General features: G+C 40.8%; 1 protein-coding gene across 12 annotated transcripts in view; it reads left to right on the top strand.

Moving 5' to 3' along the window:
* ELAVL2 (ELAV like RNA binding protein 2) overlaps positions 1 to 22,194 on the top strand; it is a 213,600-nt gene that overhangs the window by 47,694 nt on the left and 143,712 nt on the right. For 2 of the 12 annotated variants that reach the window (XM_048503245.1, XM_048503241.1), the window contains exon 2: positions 7,996 to 8,106. The exons of 6 other annotated variants lie outside the window; for them this stretch is intronic. Coding sequence is in view for 1 of the 6 variants with exons in the window: in XM_048503238.1 (XP_048359195.1) it covers positions 14,321 to 14,343 (23 nt within the window). In the remaining 5 variants the exon portion in view is untranslated. Of the gene's footprint in view, positions 1 to 7,995; positions 8,107 to 14,320; positions 14,344 to 22,194 lie in introns of those variants that run through there. 4 more of the 12 variants (XM_048503238.1, XM_048503236.1, XM_048503239.1 and 1 more) reach the window with 4 other exon arrangements.

Here is a 22,194-nt window from a genome sequence, read left to right as displayed (position 1 = left end):
TGTATCTCTTAATTAAACATATAACCTTCTTAAAACTCAAATATTGAGAATGGCTGATAGAAGATGCTGTAACTTTGTCAGCTAGGTTTGTAACTGAGAAAGTTAGGTGGGGTTAAGATTAAGCTTCTGTGGCACTCCTATGCAAGTAAATGAGTGACATTAAATAAATTGAAAAGAATACACAGAACATAGTCTCAAAGCAGTGCTAAACGTGAAAAAAAAATCTGCAATGTTTGTTAAGTTCACTGGCAGTTATCTCTTTGTAGTGTTGAATTTTATTATACCTGGCTGTCTGAACCCAAATTAGGGTGCCATATTGCAGTACTGTATAGAGGGGCTCTTTCAATGTAAGCAGGATTGCAGCTTTGAACTGCCATATACTTAAATGGCCAGTGTTGGAATCCCAAGGGAAGTATTGAGCAGTCTTGCAGTGAAGGTTATATTTGCTCCTGTGTGCAGCCTTCTGCCACTTACTGCTGATTGCCTTATTTGGATGATCCATGTTCTGGTATTTATGAAAAAGGAATAACATCTGTTATTTTTTCTAACCATACATTTGTAGTTGAAACCTAGAAGAATGTTTCCTTCTTTTTAATTCTTTACATTAAAATGCTGCAGATATATGAACATTTCCTCATAGAAAAGATGCTTCAAACTCTTGATCCTTTTAGTGTTTATCCAAATCTTTCTCAGTGCTAAGATATACCTTTTAGGGTGCATTGACTTGAAATGTACCTATTTCATGTCCACAGCATAGGCGGATATAGACACTCTAATACTGAGTGAGTGTTCTTTTTTTGATTTTGAAAATCAAGGTTATTTTGAAGGAGTATTTCTAAAACAAAAGTGGAAAGGACAAGGAACATGTATAAAGATAGGAGCCTTGCATTGCTGGTACAATACTCTACACGCTAGATATGGAAAAAAGAAGCTGTATTCTCCAGTCTGTTCTTGTAAAAGTAAACCTTAAGGGTTCATATAGCAACTTTCTTAATGACTCAGTGAGGAGAAGGTAAAGTAAACAAGCTGAAGTCAGAGACTACAGTCATTTACACGCTTGTGGTCTGTTCCACAGTGAGTGTACATTCCCTTCAGGGTAGCTTGTTGGTTGCGCACATGTTTTCCCCATTCACGAACTCACCAAACCCCAGATCAGAGATTCCCCGCAGTTTCTGAAAGTGGGTAAAATGTGACATTTTCTTTGTCTTCACAAAAAAAAAGCATACATTACTCTCTTCGTGGGTTTTCTTACTCCTCTCTTCTTACTCCACCCACCCAACAGCATTTCTGGCTATGCTGTTCTTTTTATGTTCACGCTGCTGGCCTACTGATAATCCAATAGACCAGTGAAATTAACATAGTCTATTGAATTATCGATAGACCAAAGATGGCACCTCCAAATAAAAAAGGCATCAGGCAACCTCCCCAGAGGGAGATTGCACGGGAAGGAAAGTAAGTAATGAGTGGGCAAAATGGCAAATCAGATCGGTATAGCTAGGGAGACTTTGCAGCAGGAGATTTCTTTTTAAAATAGAAAACCACATGAAAACCCCACTGCAAAGCACACAGCTGCACCACAAGCAATAAGTACACAGAAGCCCTACATTTGGGTTTGTACTAGATATCCTTGGGAGATGTGTTCACAGATTTTGCGAACACTTTTTAAAAAAAACATTGTTTGTGGATGTGTAGTGGCCCAGTTCAGATCATTTGTGATATGTGGGGAGAGGAATTTAACTCTTTCCCTTTTTTGTTTTTCTGACTTTCAGGGCTGCTGATATGTGTGTTTGTATGGGCTTGAGTCAAGCACCCCCCCCCTCTGCCCCCAAAGTCCTGGTGACTCCAGTATGAATTTGGACAATTCATGACTGCCACTTCCACTTTAAAAATTTCTGAAAGGATGTGTGTATCTCTTTGTGTCAGATCTAGTTTGTCCCTTGTTATTTAGAGACAATTTCCAGGTTAAAGATACTCAGAAAACCAAATTATTACACTAAATGGCGTGTATGATTGCTTTTCTGAAGTTTTAGTTAATTGATTCTTTTGCCAGAGGTGATCATGCAGACTTTGCCTTGTGATTATGTAGAATGAAACTTCAGTTATCTTTTATGGAGATACTTGACAATAGGGCTTCAATGAGTGGTAACTTTTTGTTAAAGGTGTGGCTTATAAAAATTATGTAAAAATTATTTTCTAATTCTGCCATCAATCAACAACATTTCTTAAAATTATTGGTGGACTTTCCTCCCATTTTTGTTATATTCTTTAGTTCTACTGAAAGCTCTTCATACTATATTCTGTAACTTCAAGACTGTCAACCCACAGTGTGATTTAAATATGGATCTAAGTTATAAAAGGTGAAATCAGTTCTGTGCATTGTCCTCCCCCCACTGATCCTTACCAGTAGGTTGTGCAATACAGATATTGGTAAGACCTATGTTTTTAAATTTTCCCTTTTGGATGTAGGTGTGGATAGATGCATTTGAGTACAGCAAACAAATGCATAAGTCTATCAGTTTGTGGCTAAGGACCCTGTATTTGTTACAAAGTGCATACACATGTAAATTTAACGTATGCTTTGTTGATGAATCATTTCCGCAGAACAAAATAGTAGCACTGGTGCTTCCTTCAGACATCAAACTATGACTAGTCTACCAGACCAAAATAACAGACCACAGTTTATTTGTAATCCCCAGTTAATATGCTGCTTGCCTCCCTTCCCATTTCTTCTATCCTTAGAGCAGCAGGTTTGCTATTTCATCGCTGCAATAAATGTGAGAGAAGGGAGGGTAGAGGAGGCTAGGGCAAATTCTTCTCAAGTTTGGTCAGTTACCTTCTTCCTGTCTTAACACTTTGCTGACTGTCTAAGCATTATAGTCCCCACGCATCCCTTTCTCTCATTGATCATCCACCATCATCTTGCTTTTTTCTGTTCGGTTTATGCAGTGCATCCCTATTTCAGTGTTTTTCAACCTGGGGTTTTTCCCCTTGCATGTGTTGGAACCATCATTTTTGGGTTTTTTTTAAAAGCCTATTTCTTACACACATGCATAGCGGGTAAGGGCATAATTTATTAATGGTCTTAGATTTTTATCCTGTTCTTCCTCACACAGCAGGGTCAGAACAGCTCCCAACCTTGTTTCCATACAAATCGTACACAATCCATCATGGCGCCTTAAAAACCTGACTGATGGTGGAACAATTTAAAACTTAAAATATTCCCCGACACCCACACACCTCATGACAAAAACTCGAAGAACAGAAGGAGAGGGCAATGGAGGATGGATCAAAGATGGATCAAAACCCTGTTGTTGCCCTTAACTATGGGCCTGGAGGAACAGCTCCATCTTACAGACCCTGCAAAATTGAGATACATCCTGCAGGGTTGTGGTCTCATTTAGTGTGTTACACCAGTCCGAGGCCAGAGCCAAGAAGGCTCTGGCTCTAGTCAAGGACAGCCAGACACTTTTTAGGCCAGGGATCACCGGTAGATGTTATTAGCGGAGCATAATGCTCTTTGGGGGACATATTGGGAATGGTGGTCCCACAAATACAATGGTCCCAGACTGTTTAGGATGTTGAATGTTAATACTAAACGCCTGAACCTGGTTTGCCACCTGGAGTCAGTGCAGCTGGTCAAATACGGGCTCTCCACGGCATCCCCATAAGGACATCTACATTAGTGCCAGTTGGAGTTTCTGCATCTGTCCCTGTGTATAGTGAGTTACAGTAATATAGTGTATAGTGAGTTACAGTAATCCAATTTGGAGATGACCATTGCATGGATCACTGGGGCTAGATCAAAGTGAGCGTGCCTGACCTGGAGTAGGTGGAAAAATGTCAGCTTGCCATATCTGTAATTGGGCCTCCTTCAATTGAGGGGTGTCCAGGACCCACCCAGGCTCTTGACTGATGGTGTAGGTGTGAGTTGCACACTGTCGAGAACTGGCAGCTGGCAGCCCACTCCCAAATTTTCCCAGCCCAGCCACAGAACATCTCTCTTTGCTGGATTTAATTTCAGCTGGCTCTGCGTTGTCCATTTTGCCTTGGCCTTTAGGCAGCTGATCATATTATCCAGGGTGGCAGTTGGCTGGCCACTCATCAGTGGAGACAGCTGAGTGTCATATGCACATGTTCTGTTTCTGCTTGCATATGTGTGAAGAGGACCAAAGGATGGTTAAGGTCACTTGATAGTGGAGAGGATTCCTTTTTGGGGCAGGCAAGTTCAGAGGCTTTCTTCTGTCCCAGCAGCTGGCCCTCTAAATGCTGAATTCGTGCTAATGTCATAGGTGTCCCCTCACCAGTGGTGTTATATTTCTTGCTCTTTCTTTTTCTGTCATATGCCTGATATGCCATGCTGCTGCCTGGGTATGGAATTCTCGGAGACAGATTTCCTATAATTTATTCCTTCCCTCTTTTACTGTTTCTGCAAGTTCCTGGAGCAAATTTCTGCTTGGTGAGCAGTAGATTGGCAGTGGGTTTATGGTGAGAAAACAGAGTTAAAGAATATTCTTAGGAACTCTGTTAATAGCGTGAACACATCTAATGGCAGTGGCAAGGTTTGCTGTTGGTCTGTGCTGCTCTCTCTGTGAGTAGGAGGTGAAGAGGAATGCTGTTGTAGAAACTGGGATTGGGTCATTTAGATGTCATGGCAAAAAGCAGTTGGCATGTTGGATTTACAATTGCAGTTTATCTGCTGCCAACAATCAAGTTTGTTGGCCACTCTGTATCCAGAAATCTCATTAAACTGGAGTATAATCAAATTTAGGCTTGCAAGCTGTGGTTTGTCATGTCCCCTGTACATGATGTTTGGTTCTACTTGCATTAACCAGAACACATAAAAACAAGCTGCATAGGGTAATTTTTTTGTAGGTAATGTGCTGTGGAAGATGCTTGACTGGAATAAACAAGAAGTGGGCTTCCTTTGAGGAATTAAGGTAAATTATAATCTCCAGACCTTTTGGTAAAGGAGTATTAAATGTTCCTGCAAGCTAAACCAAGGTTATATTGGGGTTACTGTTTGGACAGGTCATTTGAGGCTGCAATACTAAAATATACCAAGGCTGCAGTTATTTTCTACTGTTCTCCTGGGGCTAGTGTGGCTATGTTCAAGACTGATCTGTGCTTAAAGACGCAGTTGACCAGTAAGTTTTGCTTAGTTGCTTTTGCTGTATTTGATTTCTGGTGTATAAAAGTGATAGCAAGTTATTGGAACATTTGAAGGTAATTGGTTGTGGTGGGTTTTCTGGGCTGTGTGGCTGTGGTCTGGAAAACCACAGCTCGGAAAACCCACCACAACCAGTTGAATCCGGCTGTGAAAGCCTTCGACAATACCTGGTTCAGTGTTTGGACAGAAATTGTCTTATACAATCCCAAAGAGACGAGTATATTTGGAAGCTGTTAAAATTAATAACATTGAAAACTTCAAAATCATGAACTGTGTGCTTGCTAATTCGTTTTGTATTATTCACCTTTAAATAATAATAATAATAGTAATAGTAATTATTATTTATTCGATTTCTTAACCGCTCTACCCCTGAAGGGCTCAAAAGAATAAAACAATAAAACCAGTGCACAAAAGACAATAGAAAAATCATTAAAATCAATGGAATCAATTAATTAAAATAGCAGCAATATAACCCGTCTACCACTTGGTAGGTGGCGCCCAGTCCTAACCCTGGGAGGGGACCAGCAGATGGTAAATGTAGTACATATATACTGTATATATATTATAGGAGAGCGTGTGTATACTGTACATAGGTGTCATCTAGTGCTACAGTAAATGATTGCATGCTACGCATTGAGTAAAACCTTGTCTTAGAAGCTTTCAGTCATTATAAGATAGAGTATTCGAAAAGAGTTTTCTGTTCCCCAAAGATTCTCAAATTTTCCACTGGTAAAATTGGGGAGCTTTTTAGGAGGCGTGATGAAAACAGTTCTGAAGTTATTCCAGTTTTTTCCTCCCCACATGTACGGAATTTTATGCTAACCTTCTTCCAACTAGGGCCGCTAGTAGTATTATCATTCTCACTTTCACTTTTTGTACAACACAATCTCTGAGTATGGTTGTATCTATCAGCTTCTTTTACTTACTGAGAAGGTAAGGGCACCTGTATCTTAAGATTAAAAGCAGCTTTGGGTTAAAGCAGACAAAAAATTGTTCTGGAGGAAGAATCAAGACATCCCTTTACCGCATGCCAATTTCAAAATATAGCCTCAGTGTTTTTTTTAAAAGAAAAACTTCTTTGTATGAATTGCAAAAACTCCAAAAATGCATTTTATAGCATCTTACACTTACCGAACCCTATCAGTTGTTCTCCAGGTTGTGTAAGGTTATGTAATGATTCTTCACTCATTGTATGTCTCTGGATATTTCAGCGTATGCTGTTAAGGCTGTATGATTCTGCTTCTCCTAGTCTAGGCATGTGGAATTGGTGCAGAGCTCTACAGGACTCTAAAGACTGTATCGCTAGAAGTCTGCTCTCACCGAATATTTTTTCACATGGTCAAGTCTGTCTTGATTACCTAAAGGACTATATATTTTTTTTAAAGCCTTCTCTAGAATACTGAATTACGCATTTGTTGCTAAGGTCTGTTTGCTTTAGTGTGATAGTGGAACCTCTGCTGTAGCTGTTGCAGTTCCTAGGAAGAATGCTTCCTTGTTAACAATAGGCATTTGAGTCTAACATGTTAGCAGAATGAGCCAATACTGAAACTCCACCAGGGTTGTTAAGCTATCTTTAAGCTTCTAATTAAAGTGATGCAGTTTTACTTAAACTTTGATGTGAAGAACACTTGTGTGGGGTGGAAGCATTTCATCTTCTGATGGTATAAGATGTTACATGGAAGAGTGGCCACATATGTTTGTAGCTGCATCAGTATTTCAGCAGTCTTTTTCACAGATGCGTAGAAGTCAGATACGTATCTTGGGTATGGATCAAGGAACCCTGAATGATTGGCTCATTCTGTTTTGTGCCTCAGTGAATAGAGATGTATTTGCCCTTCATATTTGAGAACTGAGATTGGCAGAGGCATACTAATTGCATGGAAACAATACGGAACTGAGAGAGCATGCAGCAGTTTATTTTTGATTCAGTAAAAACCCTTTCGAATTCTGAGATAATATTTTTCCTGCTGGGAATTAAGATGGATGTTCCCCACGATCTCTGCTTTTAGTTGCATACACTTGAAAAGGGTCTACTTTTATGTGTAGACTGGTCTTTACATGTCTGGTTTTGTGAAAGGTGGGTGATAAGATTAAATTTGCATAACACCAGGTGGCACAGTGGAGTTTCAACCGAAGAAATCTTATTGCTGGCACTGTCTTCTCTAGATACCTAGTTAATCTATTATGCTGTATCAGGGTGGTTTGATTTCAATTAGTATTTGAAAACTGTTCTCTCAACCCATAATTTAAATCCACTTTCCATGTGTCATTTGAGCGTGCTTTGTGAAGCAATTAATTCTTATTGGTGAAATAAAGACCAGCTATAGGTAGGACCTAAGAATGTGAACTAAGAAGTGGGTTTTGGGGGAAATGCTCTTGGTTACCTCACAGTTGTAGAATGGAAATAATACTGTCCTGCTCTAGGTGCCTTCTGGAAAAAAATGCAGGCCACACTTTGGTCTCCTTAAAGCGAAGCATTAACTGAATATATCCCTTATTCTAGGACTAAAACAATATTATCCAAAGCCACGGGAGGTCCTTCTGAGTCCATGCAAGTCAGAAGGGTATAATTCTTCTTAAGATCACACTGTATCTCAGTACAATGTAATTCTGTGAATGAGGATTCACATGACACTGGGGTGACAGTTCCTTCCCCTTTGGTGGCAAAAGCAATAAGAGAACAATGGAAAACAACATTGTCAGACAGATTTTCATGTTCTTGAATATTTTTCTGGAATTTTCTGCCTGGAGCATGTGTAACGGTATGGTCTGTTTGCATTCTTGTTTTTGAAGTTGGGCATGAGAGATTTTAAACTTTTTTTTTGCAGAATCACTCTAGGGGGTGGATTCACCATAGATCCATATTCCAGAGGGGACATTACAACCTCCCTACTGTACTGAAAAGCACAACAGATAGTTGGAGCCAGCACAGTTAACCAGTGAGTACCAGATCCTAGATTATAACAGGGGCTGGTATTTTTGTGGGCTTGAGGAAATGCTTGTAATGGGAATGAGTTGCTAAGTAATAATGGTAATACTTTGGTTAGCTTTTAACTAATGAAAATTGGAAAGATGTGCAGAGAAAGGCCAAGGAGACACAGATTCAAGGACTTGATTTTTCAAATGCATAATATTGATCAGCTGCAAAGAAGATTCCAGTAACTTTGCTAGTGTTGCACTTTAGTCAATGCAGATCCTGAATAGAGATGGATAAACCTAGGAAAAAAATATGGAAACATTCAGATAAACTGTATTTTTCCCCACCCTTTAAATGACAACACACAACAATGAGGGGTGGGTGACATAGGGAAGACTTTCACACAACTAGTACACAAAAAATGAAGATACAGGTCTCCCGAGTGAGGCAGGATAAATACTGGCTTAAAATGGACTCCAACAGGAAGTTACAAAAACTGAAGTTCCTGCCTCCCAGAGACTGGGATATGAAATCATTCACCAAAATGGCCTCCTATTCCCCAGGAGAAGGACCCTTCCCAGTAAGTATCCAATGGTCCATTTTCCCACCCTGTAAATGGCTGTAAAAAATAACTTATTGAAAAATTTGTGAAAGCTGGCAGGGAGGAGCTACAGAGCCACCTGTTGGAGATAGTCAACAGTTCCCTTGAGCAAGAAGTTTTCCCAGGTTGGTTTAAAGAGGCAGTGGTCCGCCCGCTCCTGAAAAGACAGTCATTAGATCCTACAGATCCGGCCAATTACCGCCCAGTTTTGAACCTCCCATTTCTGGGCAAGGTAATTGAGTGAGCAGTGGCAGATCAGCTCCAGCAGTTCCTGGATGATGTAAACGTATTGAATCCCTTCCAGTCCGGCTTCTGTGCTGGTCATGGGACCGAGACGGTGTTGGTCGCTGTCATGGATGAACTCCGGCTTCACTTGGACAGAGGCGGTTTGGCGTTGTTGTTGGTGTTAGACCTCACCGCAGTGTTTGATGTTGTAGATCATGACCTTTTGGTCCACCGCCTCGCTGCTGTTGGAGTTAGGGGGTCAGCCCTGTGTTGGCTGGCCTCATTTCTCCGAGACTGGGGACTGCAGGTGGCGTCGGGGGGAGAGAACTCCAGACGACATCCCATAGTCTGTGGGGTGCCGCAGGGAGCGATCCTCTCCCTGATGCTTTTTAACATCTACATGCACCCCCTGGCAAGTTTGGTTTGGAGTTTCAGATTGCGGTGTCATCAATATGCGGATGACACGCAGCTCGTGTTCACGATGGAAGGCAGCCCGTCTTCGGCCCCTGAGGCTCTCCAGCGTTGTTTGGATGCTGTTGCTGGTTGGTTGAGTGCGAGTCAGCTGAAATTAAATCCTACAAAGACGGAAGTCCTGTGGCTGGGTCGGGAAGAGTGTCCGGTGTCTTTTGGCCTGCCTATGCTGCATGGTGAGGCTTTTCAGTTGGCCTCATCCGCCCAGAGCCTGGGGGGTGATTCTGGACCCCCAGTACTATCAATGGAGGCCCAGGTCACCCAAACGGCTCAGTCGGCTTTTTTCCATTTGTGGCAGGCATGGCAATTGGCCCCGTACCTCTCCCGCCCTGATCTAGCCACTGTGTCTAGCAGGGACTGGATTACTCCGATCCTATACCATCTGCACTGGCTGCCGATCGAGTTCCGTGTCATGTTTAAAGTGTTGGTCTTGACCTTTGAAGCCATTCACAGCCTTGGACCTGCCTCTCCCCATACCGCCTCTCCCCATATCGCCCCGTTAGGCCCCTCCGTTCATCGGAGGAGGACCTCCTGTGATCCCTGGCCCTAAAGCTATCAGGCTGGCCTCTACAAGGGTCAGGATTTTTACAGCCCTGGCCCCTACCTGGTGGAACAGGCTTCCAAGGGAGATCAGGGCCCTGCGGGACATGCAGAGTTTCTGCAGGGCCTGTAAGACGGACCTGTTCCGCCAGGCATTTGGTCATCCTGGTTAAATACATCACTGCCATTTCATCTGGCCTCCCGTGGGCATAATAGTGGGGTGGGGGAGGGCGGTTTAGAAATCAAAATAAATAAATAAATTTGTCAAATTTAACTGAAATGAAATAATTTTTTCTTTGAGTGAAATGCTGTAAAGTAGACCTAAGCTGGTCTACTTAGAAGTCAACAAAGGATATTGTTATAGTAGTAAAGTAGTGATTTACCTGGCAGTGATTTTTTTAAAGTTTGTCTGGTTGTTAGAGGAGGTGTATTGATGAAAAATAGTGCCAGATTATGATGGGAGCTTTGGAAATCCCTTTTATCCCCACTACACTGCAGGCAAACACACACACACCCCCCCCCCCCCCCGGCCTGGATTTCTCCAGAGAGACTGAAGCAAAGAAGGCTTAGGCCGCCTTTCCCCAGTGGGCTAAGGGTGTTGCGAAAAGTCCTGTTCTGGTTCAAGAACTAGAGCATAATAAATCTTCTGGTTGAAAATCTTGGAACTGACATCACTCTTCCCTCAAGTCTTTGATCTCAGGGACTTATACGCATTATATCTGCAGTGTAAAATGGAACCATTTTTCTGCAAGTTCATTGTGTAGTGTAATGTTCAAAGAGTAATCCTGGCCAGGTGGTAATTGCATATTTATAAAGGTCAGGTATTTTTGCATTGTGGCACACTGCTAAATATTATGGCAGAGTTATAGGATGGAGGTGCATGGAAATGTCTCCTATGCCACTAAAGAGTGACTTGGCTACAATTGTTATGAAGAATTGGCTGTTGGTTGTTTTCAGGGGCAGACAGTGTTACTTTTCAGTGGTTATTTTTAATCCGTAAAAGATTACTTGTCTTCTGGCATATACCATTTATCTATTAAGAACAATACTGAACTAAGATAAGCTTCAAGTTTCTCCCATTGTGAGAATAGAACTTATAGGTTGTGAATGTGTAAATAGTACAGCTGAGACAAAATGGCCTTAATAATCTACCAAGAGTTAGTTGGAAGAAAGCTTTAATCTCTACAGTACACTAAACAAATGCTTGAGTTGATCTACCTAACAGGTACCTGAGCTTATGGAATGGTTTCCTGAGGTGGGTTTATGGGACTGTTAAGAGGTCTTTCTCACACACATGGTACCTGTAGAAATTTTGTAATGTGGGAAACAACTGTAACTTGCGTTCATATTGTATCTTTTTGTCAGTTATGCCAACTTATTGATCATTAAAACAAAAGCACTTTGTCACATTGTGTGGCTCTGGAAGAATTTAACAAGTTGTACTAATGACTATTGGAAACAAGGCTGTTCCTGCTATAAAGCTTCTACAGTAAATCTGATGTCAGCTTTTTTGGTGGTAGCTGTATTATAGTACATCTCCTTCCTGATTTGCTTAAGTGATCCAAAACATAGAAAAATGTGCAACAATTTTGGTAAGCACACTGTACTCAAATGGCATTGTCTTGTACTAAAAACATCATAAGCTTGCTGTCAGATACCTCATGTTTAATCCAGCCAAGAATAAGAACTATAAGAATAATCTGTTTACAGTTCACTGTTTCATCTAGGCAAGATTAGTGCATAACCATGGATATTAATTTTAGAGAGACAAGTTCTACTTCTTGCAAAGAATTGACATGCACATTGAGAACTTGTGTGAAATGTCACCTAAATTGAAAATACTGAAAAATCCTCAGATTGTCTTTACTTTACTTTGGCTTGGTGTGTCCTTTAGTGTAGATAAAAATACAAAAAAGATAAAATAATTAATTGATCACCTGGTGCATCGTGAATGTGTGTGGATGAGCCGTTTGGTTACACCCCTTCCTTTTTAGAGAGGCTTAGGTAACTGATTTTCATGTCTCGGGTCATTAAAGAACGGGTTCAAGTGAAAGGAGAATGGGCAGATAAGTGAGTGGTGACTTTCCCCCAAGGGGAAATAATAGGCCAGTGAGCAGTGACCAGTAAGGTAATAGAGTAGGAGATAGGAGAATTCCTGTACATAGAAGACTGTGAAAGATCACTTTGACTTTGTACCATTCCATGCACAGTGGTGTTCTCTTGCTGGCCTGCTGATTTTAGACACCTTAGTACTGAAGTTAAACCAATAAGAGAAATACGGTCTTTAAATCCTGTCTTCTCTGGTACTTTCCCATCTTGGACTAATTATGAAATATTTCTGCTTGAGATCAGGCTTCCAGCTGTAGGGGCAGAAACCCCTCCCCTGTACATTAAAGAGCATCATTTGTTCTTCCTGTCTCCCACCCCAGCACTGTGCTATGATTTGCAGCTTCCTTAAGAAGAATTCTTCGTTATTGTGACATCTCTAACATTCCAAGTATACATCTTATTTGCCCTCAGATGTGGGGTGTTTCTAGAATCCACATGACATTGGATGTGTGGCTGTTAATTGTTTGCCTCTGATGTTTTCCTGTCTGAGAAGGAAGATCCAGGTGGTCAATTATTACAATAATGACAATGTGTGGAATTTGGCCTCTGAATGTGTCTGCAGCATTCTTATTAGTCAATACCAATGTGAGTATCTCTCAGATTTACCTTACTTCGAAAGCTTGCAAAGTTAATGCTTTTTTAAAAGCAGCATTACTTCTATGATATTTGCACTGTCCATTATTTGAATGCCACTTTATCAGCTCTTCATATGTAAACCAGTGGTTAGTTGTTTTAGTAGTACTTGGATAACTTGCAAATTGAATTTAGATAATGGTGGCCAAGTGGTAGATTTTATGTACTGTGAAGTTGAGGAATGGGATGCCACAGTTGTCACACGGCTGTTACAAAGGAACTTTTGTTTATTTCATTTACAAAATGTATACCTGGCTTTTCAGCCTTCATCGGGGCCACAGCAAACAGATTAAAACCATGTACAACTGTTAAAACCAAACAATAACATTCAAACAACTAGTACTGAGTTAAAATACACATACATTAAAATGACAATTTGAAACTGGGCAGGAAGGAAGGATCACTGAAAGGACGCCAGACGAAACAAAAAGGGACAGGCAAGTCTTTCTGAGAAGAGAGTTCCTGTATTTCTGGTGTTACAAAGTCTGATCGTTCGCTGTTTGAATTGCTGCTGCTGAATATGCTTCAGTACTCTGCATTGTTAAAGGTTTGCTCTCTATAGTTGCCATTTTGTATTCAGCAGGATTTCAAGACTATTACTGTAGTGCATGTTTTTGTTTTAAGCATGGGAAGTTCCTAAGTTTGATAGTTTTTGGTAGCTGTAAATACAACTTGACGGAAAGTCTGAGTTTTGTACATGTAAGATCCGCATCTGCTTAATGATCACCCATGGGCAGGGGTAGGGAACCTTTAACACTCAAAGAGCCATTTGGACCCGTTTTCCACGGGAAAAGAAAACACTTGGAGCTGCAAATAATTTTTGACATTTAAAATAAAGATAACACTATATATGTTGGGTTTTTTTTACCTTTTACTCCGCTCATTCTGAGAAGCGCATGGATGCGCCCGCCCTGCTGCCTGCAGGGCGGGCAAGGATGGGGCCAACGGCTCGGCTCGTGGAGCCACAGTGCAAGGGCAGAAGAGCCGCATGAGGCTCTCGAGCCGCAGGTTCCCTACCCCTGCCCATGGGGATGTGGACATTTCAGAAAACTTGAAACCAAGGGTAGGGGGAAAAATCTTTTTTCATCTAATTTTTTTTCCTTGGGGAAGAAATAAGATTTGGGGGGAAACTGAACTAGATGCAATGCTGATCTTCTTAACCGAGGTTGCATTACTGCTTTATAAAATGTGGTATGTATTTTCTTGGGATTAATGGGTTTTAAGATAAATTTGTATGGCACAAAACCCCTTAACTTGGCCTGCTCAAACTATGAGTTGTAATTATGCCCAGAGGCTTCTGGAACTGGGAGATTGCAGCCATACATGAGTTGGGGAGGATGGAGGAACAAGTGAGAGGCTAGCACTATAGTTGGCCCACTGTAAACAGAGTTTTGTCATGTTTGAATGTGGTCAGGGCATTTCCAACATCTCGGAGATCAGCATCTCTTGATCTCCTCAGCAGTGTTCAATGGAATTATGTAGCTCTGGACAAAATTGTCTGTGTCTGTGATGTTCCCTTCAGAATATCATGTACTTGTTTCGAGTCACAAACAGCTTCTTGAAGTACTAATATGTCTGATTCGGAATCTTCATTTTTAGTTCCGTGGACTCCTGAGAACTGAATATTTACAGTGAAAAAAGCTTCTCTACTCTCTACATGCTGGCACTTCATATCATCAAGTAAGATATTTCCATACATAGGTCAGTTTCTTTTGAAGATGTTGCTTGCTCCTTTAGGCAAGAATTAGAAAGAGGCATTCATTTCACGAACTATAAGGAAATCCCTCCTCCTCCTCAGTTTTCCTCTAGATATTCAGTTTTTCCCCTTTGGATAAAAGTGTGCGTGGGAGTCCTTGAGATTACTGTCAGTTGGTCAATTGGGCCTTGACATGTCTTTTCGTGTATCTTCTGGAGATTGGCTGCCTACAAACTCATCTACAGGCAACTCTAGGATCCTCAAATGTGTTCAGTTTGGATGTATCTAATCAGGAACTACATGGCTCAGAATGGTAAGTTGAAGTACTGCAACCAAAGTTCTGCTCAAGACCTGAGTTTGATCCTGATGGAAGTTGGTTTCAGGTGCAGCTGAAGGTTGGCTCAGTTTTCTATGAGGTCAATAAAATGAGTACCCAGCGTGCTGGGGGTAAGGTGTAGATGACTGGGAAAACAAGGGCAAACCATCCCCTAAACAGAGTCTTTTTAGTAGTCATGATGTGATGTCACCCCACAGTTCAGTAATGACCAGGTGATTACACAGGGGGATACCTTTACTTAATCAGTGGAAGAAGCATTTCAGGTAATGTAGCTTTCCATTTCTTCTCTACGATGGAAGAGTTGATGATATAATAACTATTTCTATCACATCTGACTTCCGATAAAGTGCTAAGGTTTTGCTAAGTTCTAAGGTGTTTCACAAGGTAAATGTGAAGGAAAAAAATTGAGAGGCAAACTATGGATGCTGCCCTGGGCTCCTAGACCCAAATTGTAATAGTTTGTCTACAGTACAATAGTGTTCTGCATTGCACTCAAGCTTCTGGGCACAAGGATGTTCTTTGAAATCCTGTTTGAGTATTCAGTCTCATACTCCAACTGACTGAGGTCTTTTCATGATGTCGTTTAATGGGATATGATCTCCTTCTAGTTCCAGGTATCTTTAGATGCTGGAGAATATTACATTAATTATGTGGTTATGCTACTTAATATTTATTGATAAAAGTTCTTCATATTATGACTTATCATGCTCAGGCCTACATGGGTAGCATAGGACTCTACTGGATACCGAAATCTTCACTTACAAGCTTTTAAATATTTAATAGGTATCTTGTACAGAGATGTTAAGGCCTAGGGACATCATGTTCTTTCTAAGGACCTTTTTCAATTTTTCCAGCAAAAGATTTGTGGGAGTAGAGGAGAAAAAAACTTGTAAAAGAAGAACATATTTCACATAATAAGTGAAAGGCTTCTAAAGGAAAGATTTTTCTCACACAAAACTTATAGCATGAAAAAGTATTAGGCCTTTTTCACTTTCTGCCGTGGGAAATTTGGGGAAGTATGGCAAAGAACTCATATGAAGTGTTTTCTTTTGAATTAGTCACTAGTGCAATCGTTTTTGAGATGAGGGCTTTTTCCTCTCAATGGTGAGCAGTGGAGAAAAAGCTTTGCCCTGTTTTGGAATAAGCGAAATGTAAGAAAAGGTTTTGCTCAGTATGTATAATGTGAAGAAATTTATGTAAGACAGTCTATAGCAGACCTGGGCATTATACGGCCCGCGGGCCACATCCGGCCCGCTGGATGACCCTGACTGGCCCCCCTGCCTTGCTGGGGAGCGAGGCGTCTTTGAAAACCCCGCAGAAGCCGGTTGCCTTGGCTGCTGGCTTCTGCGGGGCTTTCAAAACACCAGTCGATGAAAAAAGTAGGTCAAGGGACTTAAGTCTCCCCACTTGCTTGATTGTCACAGTGGACAACTATGCAGGTAGGTTAAGCCTGTGATTCTTTGTGCCAAATAGTGTTGTATGCAGAACCGTTGCCACTGATTCCAAGTTGATCTGTGCACCTGTCTGTCACTTATCAGCCCCTATTATGCAGAATTGAGTTCAGCCTTTTGGCCCGGCCCTCCACAATATTTTCTGTTTCTTATGCGGCCCCATGGAAAAAATAATTGCCCACCCCTGGTCTATAGCATTAAATGATGATTTTGGCAATGTGCTATAATCGTATTTAGTAATACTTTATTATAAATTCGTTGATTTCAGAGCTAACTATTACTATTTAAAATATGCTGCTACTCTTACCTGTTGTGGCTATGCATGTGTTTCTGTTCAAATACATTTTCTTGTGCTAGTTACATTGTTCTCTTCTTTTACCTTTTATTTTTTCCTGCTTCCCAGATGCCAGAAACTAAGATATGTGGACTCTGATAGCATAGAAGGCAGCAGTTTGCAACTCCTTGCATATAGTTGTGGATTTTCTTATAGAAAATAGACATTCATACTTTTTGATATCCCGACTAGGTTATACATTTCTTATGTTCTTAAATTATGCATTTTGTGTTGTTGATTTAATAAAAGAAGCTTATGTTTGATAGGACGTTGCATATATATGCATACATTTTGATTTTTCCCAGAATGTGACACCCTTCCCTTGCTAAAACCTGGGAGGGAGGGTTTTTTTTTTTTGGTGAATTTTACATCTGCAGTGTTGTACAACTTTTATATGTAGTGTTCTCTGTGGAAACTAAATTCTTCCTAGTTGAAGTATCAGCTTTGTAGGCATAGTCTATCTATGAAAAAAAATACAGCTAGCCAAATGTCTGCTTGCTGAGTTGCCATTTTCAGCTTTCTAAGGTTTGTGACAGCCTCTGCTGATATTGTCTGGCTTGAATGGTTTGTTCTTCCTGCCATCTGTTAATATTGTGCACTTCCAGCTATCCATCTGGTTATGCTTGTGTTTACAAAGACAATATCTGCGTTCACGCCTCAAACTGTGGCTTGTTTAAACTAGAATTTGTGGCACAAATGCTGGTTACTTTACCAGATGTGCACAACAGACCTCAGTTTGTAAATCCCCAACTAGTTTGCTGCTTGCCTCTTTCTTGGGCTCCCTTATATTGCCAGGATGTCACCAAAGATTCCCCATGTGACCTTTTTATTCTTAGTTAACTGTAATCAACTGAGTTTGAGGTGAGAAGGAGATGCTTAGTAACCCAAGCCTTTTCACCTTGCTCTTTATTATGCATCATCATTCTCCATTTTAGTCTTTAACAGCTTTACCAAATTCCTGAATGTCTTTACTCTGAAGTGGAGTGAATAAATTTTACAGCCCTTTCACACCTATCTTCTGGTTCTAATTATCAATGGCCACCCCTCTGTTGTGTTAAGCCATTTCATTGCCCCCCCCCCCCACTGTTGTATTCTTCCCCCCTATTTGTTGTCCTTTCAATTTACTGTCCTGTGAGGCTGAAATCTCTAAAGAATATTTCTGCTTAGAGCTGGGGTAGGCCACAAAGAGAAGGAGAAGGGAGGCAATGACTCTATAAAGTATAATTGATAGCTTACTGTTACAGCAGCATGATTTTTTTTGGTGATCTGTGTTTCCATCTCAATGTTGCATGTTGTGGCGGTACTGAAGAAACTTGGATTTTTGTGTTCAGTCCTCAGGGCAAACTGCATTTGGTGCAAACTGCAGAAAATGAGTGTGGTTTAGAAGTCCGGTTCAGCACCTATCAACAAGGCACAGTTTCTCAGCTATGTTCAGACATCACACTAAATTGGCATTAGAGGTGTCTCATTTCCAGAAATGTTGCAGCCACAGGGGAAGTTTTTCCCAGTTTTCAGAATTTTTTGTAAATGTCAGGAAATTTAAATATTTACAATATTTAGTGTCACGTCAAAGCTAAACTAATTTTACTGCTTTAACAACATGAAATGCATCATTTATAACGTATCACATTAAATTACCTATTTATGGAAGTTAAATGTTATAAATGTCTTAGTTCTCCTGGAGGCTGAGGACATCTGCTTGGGGTGATTCTTGGGGTGATTCTGGAGGCAGGAACTTTTAAAAACCACTTCCTGTGCTGAGCCTCAGCGCCATTTTGGTCAGTATTTTTTCCTGCCTCTCAGGGAGTGCACAAACTTAGGCTAGGAGCCCTAATTCTTCATTGTTGTATTTGTCTACACGGTTATTGTCTTTTTGTGTGAATTTCTTCACTCTGTAGATGCTGTCTTCTTCCTTCAGCTGCTACTGATTAGAAAGGATGTAGTTTTCAATGAAACTTCCAGAGTTTTCTTTTCAGACTTTCGTGCAGTTTCTGCCCTACTAGCTTCTTATCTTCTTTTGCTCTAGCAAGGTAGGGAAATCAGCTACTTATGACTCTTTCTGCGGGTGTATTTCTCACAGTGGTTTGAGGGAGACATGAGGTAAACCACAAGGAGAGGTCCAGGTCCAGAGGACAGCAGAAGTCAATGAAAGCCCTGTATTCTCCCTTCATGGAGTTTAGGTATCCTTCTACTTCCAGAAATTCATGCATTCAAGAGTTGTATATAGCATGCCTACTTTGTCTCTAAAAATATTTCATTCATTCTAAAAGAGAAAACATTTCATAGGAGTTTTTTCAATACTCTCCAAATTTCCTTTTTTCTGTTGGAAAAAATAAGGGGAAAGACCTCAGGGAAAAACTAGTTTTTCCACTCCCACCCCCCGCCAGCTTTCACATTTATAACTGGCGTCCATTGAAATCATGATTTGTACACTGTTTTACTATGATGTAAGAATGAAAACAATACCTGCAAAGATTTCCTGTACTGTTGCAGTGTATAACTGGCTGTTAACTTGTTAGGTAACTAGTACAAGTAGTTTTGTCTTTTGGAGCCTGAGCAATGCATTAAGCTAAACAAACAAAACAAGAACTTTGTGGAAAACAATTGCTGTTGGAAATGAATGGATGACACCATTCTATAAAGTAGGCTTGTGAATACCTGTGGTCCTGCTTGTTGGTGGCAAAAATCCCTTCAGTACACACAGGAAAGCTTTTTTCTTTTTCTTTTTAACCCTGCGAATAAGCATCGATGTAAGGAGGAAGACTGTTTTTAGTGAGGGTTTCTGGATTTGTTTACAAATCAACAGCAAATCATAACTCTGAACTGGAATTACCAGACTGAGGAGACATTCTTGAGATACGTTTGGTGAATAGGTCAGACAAATATTAGTAAAAATATTTTGATTAACATCATTAGAAGAATATACAATTTACTGATCAACACGTTTGATACTATTTTTTGTTACTTGCTCTGAAATTAATTGTTCATGAAACAATGACATTAAATTAAGAAATGTTTGTAACTTAAGGTTTTTATAAATCCGAGTGGTTCACTGAACAGTTCTTTAACTTTTATTCTGAAATATAATTTACAGTTTACAACTTAAAAAAAAAGATTAGGTAATTATTGCTGGTTTTTCCTTTTAATGCAAGTTTGGTTTAAATGGCGTCTGTGATAAGTAGATAGCTTATTCTCCCAATTTGGAAAGGACTGGTGTTAAAAGTAGGCCATGATTAAGAAAAGTTTAGTTATGCTACTATATTTGTTCCTGCCTGTTGTAGGACACATGGGTATGTGTTGGACCGAGCACTCACTCAAATCCTACTAGTAATAATTTATTGTAAATGATTCACAGATGTGGTTGCAGGGGTTGATAGGAAAGAACCATAAAAGCAATTTAGATAAAATTGAGAAATAACAGTAAAATAACAAATAACACCCAAACTGGAACAACCACCATAATAAACATGCAAATCAAATATAGCAGTTTTGGCCTTGAGCATGGCTCAAGCTTGAATTTTCTTAGCAGGCAAAGTATACAGTGAAACCATGTAGGTGATATGCAAATCTACATTGGTAAAAGGAAAATAATATTCTCTGCTGCTGAATATGGATCAAGGCTAGGTAAGACAGCAACAAGACATTTAGGTCGAGGTTTTGCATAAAGGAGAGTAGAGCAAAACATAATGACAATTGCCCTTCAGTTTTAAGGCTTCACAGAGAGTAGGCACTGGGCAACAGCCTATTAACAAGGGTGTTGGCATAGTTTAAAAGCACGTACCATTGAAAGCAGTTCTGAGTTTATCAAAGGTGATGGTAAAAAAATAAGGAGGGCTGTTTATGGTGCCTTGTGATCCATCCGAACCATGGGGAAAACTTGGAACTGGATACAACAGCCCTATCAAATGCATCTGTTTGACTATCCAGTCATGAGGTTTGGAGCCGTCTGGGGAAACTCACTGGATTCCAGTTGATAAGAAATAATGAAGAAAAATCCGATTGTATCCCATAAGGTACGTGCTGTTTCTCTGTGGTAGGGTACTGCATTCCCTTGTGAGGTGACTGGTAGAAGTTGTCCTCTGCTTACTCAGAGAATGAGTGTGGCATACACACTAGCCTTGACAAAGGAATCCAGTTTTAGTCCACAACAGGTCGACTGGCTTTTCCTGGGGGAGAGCCAGCATCTTTCTTAAAATGAAATTTTGGCCACATCCTAAGTTAACATATGCTGCTATGATTATGCAGAAGGTGATCTGCCATCTAATAGTTTTTTGCCTTATGGACTATTTTACTACTGTCTGGTGATATCAGCCAGTTGCTCAATGTTCTGCCCCTTAATAAATGTGTTTGTTCAATGTATTTTTATTGTACTGCCTCCATTGGGACCCAAAGTAGCTCATAAAAAGTTGATACAATTTAAACTTTTTTTTTAAAAAAAGTATGAATACATAAAATTCACAGCAACCTGGGCTGGTAGTTGTCAGGGTAAGCACTGAGAATCATTAGTCTCATGCCTTTAAATATTTTCAGCAGGAGACAGAAGGGCAGTTTCTTCCCTGACCTGGAGAGACATATTCTGGGTGATTCCCACTGCATTGTCAGGGACGCTGGATCAAATTGTTTGACTTTCTGTTTCCTGTGGGAATCACCCATCCACCTTAGTGTCTTTCCTGCCTCAGAGGGAGAAGCAGCTGCCCTTCAGCTGTATCTGCTAAATTTTCCTTACTACTGTTTTTTAACTCACTTTTTCTTACTTCTATTGGTCTGTTTATTCTTCTACCATTCTACCTCTTTTCTCTTTCCTCTTTGTGAGGATTGGATTTACTAGCGCCTGGCCGTTTAAGGCTCCTCAGCAGCTTGAGTGCAGGCATTGCGGAAATTTAGATGCGGTGCCTTGGAAATGGAAGGCAGCTGGCCAGACAATGACTTTCTCTCTGAAGGAGAGGCAGGAGCTCTGATCACTCCCACAGAAGAACCAGTAATTGACTGGGCTGGCATGACCCAAACATGGACTGCCTCTGCCTCAGCTGCCCAGGACTTCCCGTGTGGTGTCTTCTTGCATTATCACAATAAGCAGGCAAGGGTGAAGGCAGACCAGGAGGCGGCCAACACCTCTGGCATTCCTGACAGTTGTGCAGTCTCTGCTGACTGACCCAGCCTTCCAAAGGCTTCTTCTAGTTGGGCCCAATTCCAGATTGCTCCGTGAGGGCAGAATACCATTGGGGGAGCCAACTGCATGGAGTCGGGTAACACTGGCGAGTTTGGTGCTAGGGCTAGCTTCCTGGATGTGTTTAAAGTTGTTAAGGTTTAAATTAAAGACATGCTGAGCTTGCTGTCTGAGAAGGGATTGCTTCAGCACCCTCAGGCTCCCTCCCATTCTTCCTCAATTGCAGGAAGTAACCCTCCTCCCAGGAGAAGGATTACACCTCTTGGCCAAGGAAAACTGCCAGAAAAAGAGGCAGAGTTAGTCCCCTTTGGGGACTTGGTTATTTCTCAGATAGTGTGGAGGAATCTGAAGAAGAAGGGGAGTTTTTGTCTGAGTAGAAAGCAGAGGAAGAAATGCTGGTCATGGAACAGTCCCTTAGGCTTTTCAAATTGGAGGATTTCTCCTTCTTGCTTAATAAATCCCTAGCTGCATTGGATATTAAGGATGCTGCAAGAGGGAGAGGGAAGAAAATAATAAATCTGACACCATAGGTACTCACGTTTGGAA

This window comes from Sphaerodactylus townsendi, linkage group LG07 (genome assembly GCF_021028975.2).
Source record: "Sphaerodactylus townsendi isolate TG3544 linkage group LG07, MPM_Stown_v2.3, whole genome shotgun sequence".
Lineage (NCBI taxonomy): Eukaryota > Metazoa > Chordata > Lepidosauria > Squamata > Sphaerodactylidae > Sphaerodactylus > Sphaerodactylus townsendi.
The sequence above is the reverse complement of the archived record's forward strand: the minus strand, read 5'-3'. Positions and strand labels throughout refer to the sequence as shown.